General features: G+C 34.3%; 1 protein-coding gene across 1 annotated transcript; it reads left to right on the top strand.

Annotated features, from left to right (window-relative positions):
- The first annotated feature begins 7,786 nt into the window (after nt 1–7,786).
- LOC105084585 (olfactory receptor 2B6) lies at nt 7,787–8,837 on the top strand. The gene has a single exon (XM_031435463.2). It carries the CDS (start codon nt 7,787–7,789, stop codon nt 8,741–8,743), a length of 957 nt encoding a protein of 318 aa, XP_031291323.2. The 3' UTR covers nt 8,744–8,837.
- The last annotated feature ends 4,915 nt before the right edge of the window (nt 8,838–13,752 follow it).

Below are 13,752 nucleotides of genomic sequence, written 5' to 3' on the forward strand. Positions count from 1 at the left end.
CATAAGAAGGTAGAAAAATTAGAATATATTGATTCTTCTTAATTTATAAACTAAGTAAAAGGTGATGCTGAGCTGTGATTATGTTTACTGCAGCCCATGTACAGAATATGGAGACTTGCAGTTTAGCATTTTTCATCTCTCCCACTAAAAAATGACTTATAGTATGTGTCCTACTGGCATAAAAATATACTATACATTTCTACATAAATGAAAAGTCCTTTTCAAATCAGTCCCTATTCAATAATGATTACAATATTTTTTAATCTTATCTCTATGCAATTTAGATACATATTACATTAGAATCAATAATACCTTGGAGTAGGGGCAAGAGATTGAGACAGAGTATAAATCTCCGTGGATATACTGATTTTGGAAGCTCCCTATGGGATTCCCAAAAAGTTCCTTTCAAAACTTCCCTTTTCCCCCCACAAGGGGTAATTTTCATAGCACTCTTCTCTAAAAAATTTAGAACCACGAATTAGAGGTTATAGGGCATAATATGTATCAGATCTCGAGGGGAAAAAAGGTGACTAAGTTCTTAATACCATTATGATGGCTCAGCATCACCATTTACTTAATTTATAGTGTAGTCTGAAAAGTTTACCTAGTTTACTTACTTATGCTTAGAATAATCAAATATATTCTAACTGTTCTGCCATTTCCTGGGAATAACAGGATATTCTCCATAATGAAAATAGCAGAAACATTTCATTTTCATCTTCTGTAGATTCTTCCCTTCACTAATCTGTGCTTCTTCCTTATGGACTGACCTTTTACATAGAGCAGATGGAGGTTTGGGTAGAAATGAGCATCAGGATTCAACCCACTGTTCACAATTCTATTTCTCTTAGCTAAAGTGCTTAAATTTCTTCCAAGAGAAATAAATATCACATACATGCTTGTGTATGTGTGTGTGTGTTTATACTCACTGTGATTTTAAATTAAAAGCCGTAAGAAGATAGCTCAATAAATGCTTACTAATCAGATTATCAGATCATCTTCCATCTTGTTGTCTTGATAGGCGGTACAAAGACCCTGAGGATAAATTAACCTATTTTATATTTTTTCTATATTCACATTTTGCTCTCCACATTCACTCATTCAGCAAATATATATTGTGTCAGGCATTGTTCTGGGAGTACTAGAACAAAATACACAAGAAAATGGCCATTGCATTGTGCCTACATTCCAGTGGATAAAAGAGAAAATAGACAAATTTTAAAAAGAAAACTTACGATAGTAACATTTATAAGAGTTGTGAAGATAAGTATAACAGGGACACGTTCTAGGAAATATGGGAGGGCTCCAGTTTTAAATGGAGAAATTCGAGGAAGAGCTTGGAAAATATATTTGAGCAAAGACATGATGGAGATAAGCAAGCAAGGTAGAAATCTGGGGAAGAGGGCTCCCAGCAGAGGGAGTAGCAAGCACAATATTTAGGTCAGAAAAATGCGAAGGAACTGGAGAAGAGGATTAAGAAGTGTTCGGTGAGTAGGAGGAAGATCAAAAGCTTCAGTTTTCTTGGAAGAAAAGAGCAAAAAGCGTTTCCAGAAGGAATGAGTGATCAACTTTAAAATGCTGCTAATAGGTCAGCTGAAGTCTATTTCCTGACCTCTTTGAATCTGGTTAGTCTCCTGATTTGCTTTAGCCAATAAAAAGACCAGAGGCTTTGCAAGCGTCCAACTCTTTTTCACAAACCTCCAACTTAATTTTGAGAACATGCTCAGGGTAGAAAGCCAGTGAATGAGACCTATGGAATAGAGCCGGGTTGGACCAGTTTTATCAGCTGAGGCTCCAGCCAACATCAGCAAAATTATCATATCAAATTGCACTGTCCATAGACATGTGAATGAGGTTTGAGATCCAGCTGACCCAGGAACTTAAAAGAACAGTTTCTTTTTGTATGTCTCAGGGATATTGTGATTATTTCTCACATAGTTACTCTCAAAATAGATAACTGATACAATTTTATAATTCATGAAAATACATATAAAAATTCTAAATAGTCATTAGCAAGTTTAATATAGTGTTGCACAGAGAGCATGACATATTATAACCATGTGGAGTTTATCATAGGAATAGAGTGGTGTAACATTTGAAAATCAGTGCTATTTATCAATTTTTTTTTAAATTGAAAGGAAAACCTATAGATTCAGTCAAAGCATTTGACAAACTTCAATCCCCATTCATTGTTTCAAAACCTTAGCAAACTAAGAATAAAATGGGATTTCCTTAAGCTGATAAAGTATACCTACAAGAAACCTCCAGCAAGCATTAAACACTATGGTGAAATACTGATTGAAACAAGGATGCTCATTATCACCATTTCTTTTCAGCATTGTACTGATGACCTTAGCTAGTGTAATAAACAAGAAAAAGAAACAAAATGCATACGGAATGGAAAGAAAGAAGTATATTTGTCATTTTTTTTGGAATAACATAATTGTGTATATTGAAAATGTCTGTGTAGAAACTATGAAAATAGTTAAGTGAGTTTATCAAGGTCACTGGAAAAATAATCGGTAAACAAAAATCAATCATATTTACACCAGCAACAAACAAATAGAAAATGAAATGTGAAGATTTGTGTAAGTCATAATAGTTCACAGGAATCCATCTAATTCAAGGATGCTCCAGATTTAATATAAGGCTTTACATGCTGAACCTAATGATATCCCATGCCCGTCCATCTTACAAAGGAAATATAAACTAAGAAAGAGCTTTGGATATCCTGCTTTCATTTACACTTTAAACTGGTTTTTGCCATCTAGACATCATGTTCTCAGCCACCATTAATTTAAACACAAATATCCACACACATTCGTGGCAGTAGCCCAAGGTCTTCCATTGTTTTCTCTAATATGCTGTTCTTCAAATCCTATATCCCCTGGGCAAGGAGTTTTGAATTTATTATCTCCAAGTTTAAAATTGCCTCTGACCCCTAGGCCTTCAGATTTTTACTTAGTCTCTCTGGTATTTAATACTTGGTGCTCCCTAATGTCCTATTATAGGTCTGTCCCTCTCAGTGCTTAGTTCCTCCTTATATAGGAAGTTCTTCCTGAGATCTAGCCCTGAGGAATTCAATCCACAAGGCTTGTCACTAAAAGAACTCTGTGGCCGTGCCTGTTCCGTTCTCTCAGAGAGTAATTGTTAGATGGTCAGAAAATAATCCTGTAAATTATAACATTCTGGGAGATCTTTCCTTACAAAGCAAGACAGAGATATGCCAATAAGCAGCCTTCTGGGAAATGAGGGTAAGAAGGGGAGGGTGGGAAAGTTGGCACTAGCCAAGGAGGAGAAATTAAATTTAAATGAACCAAAGTGTGTATTTCATACTGTATCTCTGATTTCCTAAAATATTCTGTGAATTTAGGAAAGTTTAACTTCTCTATGTCTCAGCTTCCACATCAACAAAATTAAGATAAAATGTAGCTATTTTATAGGGCATTGGTGAGGATAGTGAGCACCAATGAGATATTATTACTATTATTATTAAACTCTGCAAATTCTTTCCTATTTCCAGGCCTTTGTTAACTGGGCATTATTTCTTAATTTTTCACTTTAAGGACTACTGAAAATTTTGAGTTTACTTATCCTGGTCTATTCACCAAACTAAAGACTTTATTCATATTTTCTTATTTGTTTGGTCCTCTATTTTATTTTTAAACTACTGTTTTCTTTGTTTAAATAACCTGTTATAAGAACTTGTGAAAAAAAAAAAAAAAAGAAAACCTACATTACAAACATCATTTATCCCCTGACTAATCCCATCCTCATGCCCACTCAGAGGTAAGCACTGTTATTAGTTTGAGAAGTTTTTAAATAGTATACATGATTTTTGGTGGATTAAGTCTTAATTTTTTGTTTTCTTGTTTTACTTGATGCCTTTTCCTTCTTTCACAAATGCCTCTGTTCTCTTCGGATTGTCCACGTTAAGCATTTAATAAATATCCTTCCTTCTTTTTCTTCATTTTCATAAAATCCTATATAGGCATACAATACATAAAATTATATTTAGAGCACTTTAGTCATTATTTTATATAGTTAAGGTCGTGCTATTTAATCTCTCTTGCATCTTCATTTGCTTACTCAGCAATATCACAGGAAAATCACTAGAGTAGATTATTATTCAGGCAATTCCCCATTGAGGGAGTAAATTTTTTCTCCAACTTTCACAACTATAAACATTGCTACAATAAAAATTCTTGCCTTATGTCTTCATATATTGATCATTTTTTTCCATAGGATAGGTTTCCATGCATGATATTGCTAGGTTGATGGATATATGTGTATTTTCAAGATTTACTGTCCTATTTATTTCTAAAACTCTAGTGACACTTTGAATTTCTACCCATAATTTGAGAGTAGCCTTTTCCCTTCAGTAACATCAGGAATAGGAGTTACTGCTGGCCACTTAAAGACTGGAACAAAGAACTAAACAAACTTCACCATCTTATAACTGAACAGCTTATGAAGAGATTGTTGAATCTGTATGCTTCTAATTAGTCCTATTGGAATTAAAAGCTTCTTGGACAGACACACAAATCATCCTATCTCTAATGCTTAGAATAAAGGTATATAGAACACTTTTCTGAAAATTATTCTATAAGACATAATGAAATTTGGGTGTTCTGAACACTCATGGACTGTTTATCATCGTATCACTTAGAAAAATTTGACTCAGCTTCCGTTTCTTAATTCCATTTATTTGTCTACAATTCTACTTTGCATACATTTGTTATGTCTGTTGAAAATTAAAATTTTAAAGCAGAGCAGTCTTGCTTTCTAACCTTCAGTCTGCTATGTACTAGCTTGGGAAAACAACCTCTCCAAGCTTAATTCAAATTTCTGCCTGAATTAATCTCTCATGAAATGCAAACAAACTAACAAAACTTCCCTCCCTGTTCTAAGCCAAATTACAATGTTGTGTGAAAAAATTACTATTATTTATTCTTATGCTCCAGCAGGAATATTGGAGTCCAGTGTAGTATTTAAAACTTTTTATACATTAACAGATTCATGGTAATTTCTTGAGGAAATTTAGAAATAAATAATTTTTATGTTTACTGAAAAACAGAAAATTTCAATGTTACAGAAGATTAAATTGCTTTCCAAAGCCATCAAGTAACTTGCCCAGTTGTGCAGGTGACTTAGTGGCAAGATAGGAACTACAATTTTTATCATTCTTTTGTATCTTAATGCTCTTTCCACAGTAAAAGCTAAAAAGAAGTTTCCAAGACTTTGCTGAAACTCCTCATTATGAATCCTTGAATCTTAGTCATGGAGTGAGAAAACCTGGTAAGTAGCTGGAGGTGTAATGTCAACCAACATACAGGAAGGCAGGTGGTAATAATTTATATTTATCTAGGCAATATAAATTTAAATATCCTAGTTACATATTTGTCCTGCTTTCCAGAATTCTTATAATCAGTGGCAACTTTTTTTTTTTTGCCAATAAGGTGCCCAATGCTCCCATAATCCAGCCTTTAGGAAACCTCCATGTTGAGCCTTAATTCAGACTCAGTTTTAAGAATCTATTAAGAGAGAAAAACTACATTTATATAAGATTTGCTTTCTGATGGTATTAAAGTCTAAAACAATGTTGATCCTTATAGTAAAATGCAGAGTATAAGACATTTAAAGTTATTATATAATACATAATAATTTTTGTTAAGAAGAGGTATTATAATACTTGTTTACTAAAAATTAGACTGAACAGGAGTAAAGTTAAATATTAAAGTATGATTTGTTCTCTCTTCATTCCCACTCCTCAGAGGTAACAACCTTTAACACTTTTGCACACTTCCAGGTAATTTTTATACATGTGTGAATACTGACATGTATAATATTACATTGCCTTATGTAAACACATGGAAGCATGCTAAATACACGTTCAGAAACGTGTTTTTTCCCTTGAAGATTTGAGTATTTTTGCACATTCATATTTATAATCTGAATTTATCTGTATCCTTGTTTTACTGACAGCTACACAGCAACAGGCATAGCAGAAGCCTTCTTTACCACTCTCTACTGAGAGGTGTAGAATAAGGGAGCAAAATTAAAATACACTTTGAATAATAATTCAAAAATTGCATTCCTCTTGTTAAATTCACATTTCTATACCAACAAAATAATAATAAAATAATACTGGGTGGCGCTAGTAAGGAAGACAATTTTGGGATGAACTTTGGCAGCTTTGACTTATACAGTTGGCCCTTCCTGTCTGTGTGTTCTGCATCCATAGATGGAAAGTATTTTTTTTTAAATTCCAGAAAGCTCCAAAAAGCAAATCAATTTTGCCCTGCAACTATTTACATGGCATTTGCATTGTATTTACAACTGCTTATATAGCATTTACATTGTATTAGGTCTTTTTTTTTTTTAACAGTTTTTATTGATTTATAATCATTCTACAATGTGTCAAATTCCAGTGTAGAGCACAATTTTTCAGTTATACATGAACATATATATATTCATTGTCACATTTTTTTCTCTGTGAGCTACCATAATGTAGTAGGTCTTATAGGTAATCTAGAGATGATTTAAAGTATATGAGAGAATATGTGTAGGTTGTACGTAAATACTTTGCCATTTTATATAAGGGACTCAGCATCCTCAGAATTTGGCATCTACAGAGGTCCTGGAATCAGTCCCCTGTGGATATGGAAGAACAACTGTATTAATACCTCCAGCCAAACTAAGGACTCTGAATAGCCTCTGCTTTAAGCATCTCAGAGTTCTTGCATCACTATGATACTTTCATTCACATTGCTGTGTGGCACTATGCCAGGCAATTACATTAAAGATCACATTTATAATTTACATCAGGTAGTCACTACTACCTCTATTGTTGAGGTTGGTGGTTTTGGAGTTGTGGTGGAAATGGGAAGGTAAGTCTTCAACTCAAAGAGCCATTTTCCATTGTTGACCCTAGGACAATTAAGAATTCTAAGAATTATAAGCAATTTTCCTCTCTGAACATCTCAGAGACCTTGGTTCACTATAGTTCCTTTCATTTACATTAATGTCACCACACCAGAAAGGCAATATTATATTCACTTTATAGATGGGGAACCTGGAGTTCCTAGAATATAAGAAATAGTGCCAGTACTCTTGATTTACATAGTAGAAACTTGAACCCAGGCTTGTCTGGTTCCAAATTCCACGTTATTAGTATCTTTTTTTCCCCTCAGTGTCAGAATACTTTTTATTCATTTACATGCTCATTTTAAAAATCATTTTTGTTTCATATTAGTATCTTTTTATTTTCATTCTATGAGGTCCTAAAAGGCAAAAGACATGTTCGTTTGAAATCTGTCTGACAGCTTGCTCGAACCTATCTACAAACATAGTTTTGGGAGTGGTCTAAATACTTTTAATTGTTTCAGATGCTAGAGTAATCTCCTTGGCACTGAGGAGAAATTAGAATGAAAAAGTAATGTACCAGGAATTGTAACCAAACTTCCTAATAATAGCTATCTAGGTGGAAAGTAGTGCAAACAAAGATTAGCCAGATGACAAAAGAAAAAAAATCAAAGAACCAATTTTATTAAAGCTGTTTAAACCAGGTATTTATCTTAAATTTTTGGTTTTCATTTTTGAAGTGCTGATACAGATATAGAAAGACTGAATTTTAGAAATACTTAGATAACTAAGTATTTTTCTTGTTACAACAATATCAGTTCTGTAAATGTCTTCAAACAGAAAGGAAAGTGATTATAAATAATTGAAATAGTCAATAAATATGTTCATTGACTTCCTGAATTTTTGTTTCAGGAAACCAAGAATGGAAACACTGGTCACGAATCACATAAATGACAGTATCCCACTGGAGTTTATCCTCTTAGGCTTCTCAGATCAACCATGGCTGGAGTTTCTACTCTTTGTGGTTTTCTTCATTTCTTATATCGTGACTATCTTTGGAAATCTGACCATTATTCTAGTGTCACGCCTGGACTCCAGACTCCATACACCCATGTATTTCTTTCTTACCAATCTGTCACTCCTAGATGTTTGCTACACCACAAGCACAGTTCCACAACTGCTGGTGAATTTATACAGCACCAGGAAGGTAATTAGTTATGCTGGCTGTGTAGCCCAGCTTTTCGTGTTTCTGGCCTTGGGGGCCACTGAATGTGTTCTGCTGGCTGTCATGTCCTTTGATAGGTTTGTAGCTATTTGCTGGCCTCTCCATTACTCAGTCATCATGCACCAGAGGCTCTGCCTCCAGTTGGCGGCTGCGTCCTGGGTTACTGGTTTCAGCAACTCAGTGTGGTTATCTGCCCTGACTCTCCAACTGCCACTCTGTGGCCCTTATGTACTAGATCACTTTCTCTGTGAAGTCCCTGCTCTGCTCAAGTTGTCCTGTGTTGACACAACAGCAAATGAGGCTGAACTATTCCTTGTAAGTGTGTTATTCCATCTGGTACCCTTGACACTTATTCTTATATCGTATGCTTTTATTGCTCAAGCAGTGTTGAGAATCCAATCTGCTGAAGGTAGACAAAAAGCATTTGGAACATGTGGCTCCCATCTGATTGTGGTGTCCCTTTTTTATGGTACAGCTGTCTCCATGTACCTGCAACCACCTTCAACCAACTCCAAGGACCGGGGAAAGTTGGTTTCCCTCTTCTATGGAATCATCGCACCCATGCTGAACCCCCTGATATATACACTTAGAAACAAAGAGGTAAAGGAGGCATTTAAAAGGTTAGTTGCAAGAGTTTTCTCAATCAAGAAATAAGTGTTACAAAGAAGAAAAACAGGCCCCAAACGGAGTCACTTGTACTAAGCCCATGAAACCAAACCAGGACTTGATACCTAATGCAATTGCAGTCTTAACCCTCCAGGAATGTTTGCTTAGACAACCTGGAATTTCCTGGTCAGCAGTAAGTGAGGTAATCTGCCTAATAGGTCCTTCCCTTCCCCTTGGGAGGGCAATCTTGCCTGAAACAATGCATTTTTTCCTAATAATTTCCCTTTTTGCCCCACCTTTCTGCCTTTAAAAACCTTTCCTTTCTACAGCTATGCAGAGCTCTTTTTTGTTTGCTAGATGGGATGTTGCTTAATTCATGAATTGTTCAATAAAGCTAATTAGATGTTTAAAATGTACTCAGTTGAATCTCTGTTATTTAACACAATGAATATGCAAGTGATAAGCTCTGTAAACGATTAATGTTTATGTTGCTTACTAACTTCAAGTTGCCCTATTTTCATCATTCCTACAGAGAACTTTTGTGTTTATCTCCCTCAAATAAAATTTCATTGACAGAAAGCTACATTAGTCTTCTTTTGCCTGAACATATTTATTGAACAGATATCCACAACTAGCCTTCCAGTTCACCAGAAACTGTGTAATCTGAACCTCTTCAAACTTTACATCAATGTTTGTATAATTTGGTGTAGCTTAGACCCTTCTAAGAATATGGTAAAGGCCAGAAATCATTTCTCTGGTAATATCATACGTACACACGCACTCAGAAACACACATTTTTTCACACAATTAGAGGAGGTTTACCAAAACCCTAAAAAAATAACAACTTTAAATGAGGTTATCAACTCATGTTTAAAATTTTCAATATCACTTCCATGTCAGCATAATAATAAAAACCAGTGATTTTTCTTCTAGATTGTGCTTGGATTTTCCATTCTCTATACTCAGGTTTTCCTCTTCATTGGAAACATCCCTTTTTACTTCCTTTATAGATCAAATCCTAGGCATTTATTAGGCCTCACTAATTTTCACTTCCTTGAAATTTTTTTCATAATTCTCCCAATTATCAATATTTTCCCTATTTTCTTAACCCCTAAAACACTTACAGCCTAGATTTTAAAATAGCACATCATATAGTGAGTTCCAATGATTTCCTGTTTCATACACGTTTCTTGCACAACAATAGTTTCATTACATTTTAATCTCCTTAAGAGAACATAGCAGTGACTTAGTCCTGCCCCAAACCCTCCACTGCAATTATTGTAAAGTTTAATCTGTTAATATGGCTTATAACTCCTTACATGATCACTCCAACCAATGCAAAACTTTCTTCACTTTCATTTGATGCCATGTGAGATTCATCCATTTTGATTCATTTTTTATCCTGTGGTATACTCCTTAGTATGAATGGACCACAGTGTATTAAGCAGGTCTCCAAATGATACTCATCTAGGTGATTTCCAATTTTCTGCTACCACAAATAAAGCTGTTATCAACATTGCTATACCTACCTCTTGGGTATATGAGCTAGAATTTTTCTATAGGTGTGGAATTTCTGGGGCATAGTTATATGTAAATCTTCAAATTTACTATATAGTGCCTGTTTCCATTTATTTGTATTATTTTTATTTATTATGGAACTACATCACATAATTGTCAATAAACTAAAATATTTATTTATGGTAAATGGAGATGCATGAAGAAGAAATAAGTTATAGTTACCATTTTATATCCTATAGAAAAGTCAATACTGCAAATCATTTGCCCTTAGAGTACTCCATCAAAAATTTCCTATGCCTTTTATTCAAAATGTTCATTGTAAAAGACAGCAAGTCTTCAACATGATACATTTACTATCTCCTTATAGATGAACTGATAAAACTGACAATTATTAATTGAGAAAGAACTATATGTTAACACTTTGCTAGGCACTGGGGATACAGCAGTGAATGCAATGCTTAATGGGAAGTGAATATATAGTAGAGTGGAAAACTAATGAGCAATTAACAAATACAATAGAATCAAGAACTCAATGTTTATCTCTTTCTCTGTCTTGAATAAGGTGGTAATTTTTGACACAATCTTGTAAGTTCCTCTTTCTAATCTTCCTTACTTTTCTTATGAAATGCTAAGGACAGATACATAACACTTATTGATGTACCAATTGTCTTTCACAATGCCTGCAAATATGTTTGATGAATAAAGTTTATTGAATTCCCAGAGTAATTGGCATTAGGAGTTTTTTGGAAATTGCTGCTGAAGATTGAGTAGAGAACAACAAAAAAGTCACTGATAGAGAATAGCTCTCCTAGATACTCCCACTGAATCCCTGCTCAACAAAATGCCGTCCATAAGCGAGGGAATGATTATTCTAGTTATGTCAGGAAAGTTGAGATTTGATGGTGCGCATGCCATTAACGCGTAAAGCCTCAGGGCTGCTGAGTAGCTCTCAGAGGCAACTGTAAAGCAAAGAGAACATAATGACAGGAGCTGAGTCACGCTAGCTCTCCACTGCAATCAGTCCTTTATTGACTGTTTCTCCTCTAAGACAGATAACCCTAGAGATTGCTCCATTTTGTGAGTTATAATGAAACTGGCTTGAAACTTTTTAATGGCTGCATGCAGCATGGGGAGAACATGTTAATCAGTTCTGCTCTTCCAAGAGCTGGATCTCTGTGGACACGGAGAAAACAAGATCGTGGTTATCAATAGTTCAACTCTAATAGCCATTATAATGAGATCTCTAGGGTCTTGTTTTTCCTTCCAACTTGTATTAAAGAGCAGCAGAAGTTGAAAAATCACTCTTTCTCTTGCTCTAGTTTTAAATGTTACTGATGACCTCATTATGTTCATATAAACACGAAACAATTGCAAAATATTTAAAGGTGGAAACAATGTACTATTACATACAGTCTTCTTCCAAGCTTACTCACACCGTTACTTTGAAAATGGCAAGAAGAAAATCAAGCTATTTAGTTAAAAAAAAAAAACTATTTTCTTATACCCTCAGATTTCAAATATTATGAAACTGAAAATTATTTGCAATACAGTAGGAGAAAAATATCTCATTGTTTTGATTTGTATTTATTTAATTACAAGTGAGACTAAAAATTTTTATAAGTTTGGGGACCATCTGTGTTGCTATTTTATTAAATTTTATCTCATTGTTCTTTGCCCATTTGTATTACCCAGACAAGTGTAATCCTTACTTATTTTTAAAAATTTATTTGTTGGAAAAGGCCCTTTGATTACTAAAAATATTTGCTCTTTGTTCCATGTATGTGTTGTAAATATTTTTCTCTGTTTTACAAACTATTAGTAGGCTTTTTCTAAGAACTTATTGAACCAGTGCAATTTGTTCATTGGCCATAAAACTTGACTCCTATATTGCTTTTTACTTTAGTCTTATTTCTATACCTATAAAATGATACAATTTTAAACCCAGATAACATACAAGTTTTGCTTCTGAGATGAGTTTTTTAAGGGTCAGTCATTAGTTTCAAATAACATTAGTTTGGGGAAAAATGTAAGCTTTAATGTGTCACATCAGTGAGTACGATTAATGTTTATTCTTGTGCCCGTCTTAGAGGAATCTCTCTAGACCTTAATTCACTGGTTGCAGAGATCATGTTATCATTTTGGAGGTTTTTGGGGGGCAAATTTACCTTCTCCAAAAGGTAATCAGTGTGGTTTCCACTTTTTGTTTGAATATAATTTAAAGACCATGAATGAATCAAATGCAGTCTATTTATTTTATATTTACTATATTCCAGTAACCTTACCAATATAAGTGAAAATAAAAGTTACAAATCAGGTGACAAAGAGAAACATAATATACTTTTGCATTATCATTTTGAAAAATTATATTAAAATAGAAGGAAATTAGACTTTAAGATTCTTCCCTCAGAAGACAGACTAAATCTCATTTCAATTCAAGGATAAAAGGTGTTCAAAAGCTGTTCATATTTGCACTATGCTGCCAAACTTTGGTGTTGCCCCACCAAACACCAGGAATATTTTCTCATAGAAATAAAAGTTCAGAGTTTTAGGATATGGATAACTGTGGCCCCAGACAGAAACCAAGAAAAGAGATTTGATTCCCAATCATCTGATGTTATTCCAAGATTTCCCCTAAGAGTATACTCCTCTATTCCCTTCTGCAGCCCAGCCAATTACCCAAAGGAGTATGCAGTTCCTATGATCGCAACAAGAAAACATGTTATGTCAACTTGGAGGCACCATTTTTGATGCTAAGAAGTTAGTCCTTCGTTTTTCAGTCCATCTGGGTCTATAAGAGCTTCCTAATCTGCACTGGTTATCTTCTGAGGGCTTTAGCTGAGAGCTCCTGAAGCCTCCTGAAGGCTGGGTATTCGGCCAAAATGGCAGGTAGACAGGGGAGGAATGCTAATGCTATTTTCTATTTCAATTGCCTCTTTTTTCCATAATTTAACTAACCTATGGCAATTATTCCATTTTGTGTTTTCTCTGAGGTAGTGATACACCATTATTCCATCACTCTAGTCAAATTATAAGAAAAAGGGATTCACATGGCATTTACAACTCTTTTATCTTCAGGAACAAACAAGACTCTAACACAAGAAAGACGGTTTGGGGCTTGATTGTCATCTCCCTTCTTAACTTAAGATCTCTGTAATCACTTTTATATAGTACCTGGTGCATTAGACTCATATCATTCTATTGTTACTTTACCTATAGTAACTGCACAATCTTCTGTAAAATCCCAAGTAACAAATGCCAACCAAAGGGAAAAACATCAGTGTGGGTTCTCCCTATTAATGTTTTCACTTGGGAATGTTGAAACCAGGTAAGCCTAAATGATTTGAGAAAATTAAGAATATTTTCTTTTCTTTTGGTATACTGTATTTGGCTTTGGAAAATAAATTTACTATAAGAACTGAGAAGTTGAGACACTTTCACCAAAAAACAAGTTTTTTATTTGAAAATCAAAATATTTGTGACAATTTATGTCCTACTCTGCCTTTATTTTTTCCCAGCTTACTAATTGAATATATATTATT

The sequence above is a fragment of the Camelus dromedarius genome, chromosome 19, assembly GCF_036321535.1.
Source record: "Camelus dromedarius isolate mCamDro1 chromosome 19, mCamDro1.pat, whole genome shotgun sequence".
NCBI lineage: Eukaryota > Metazoa > Chordata > Mammalia > Artiodactyla > Camelidae > Camelus > Camelus dromedarius.

Coding starts and splice junctions, on each gene's coding strand:
- LOC105084585 (XM_031435463.2), top strand. CDS start 7,787: ATGGAAACACTGGTCACGAATCACATAAATGACAGTATCCCACTGGAG.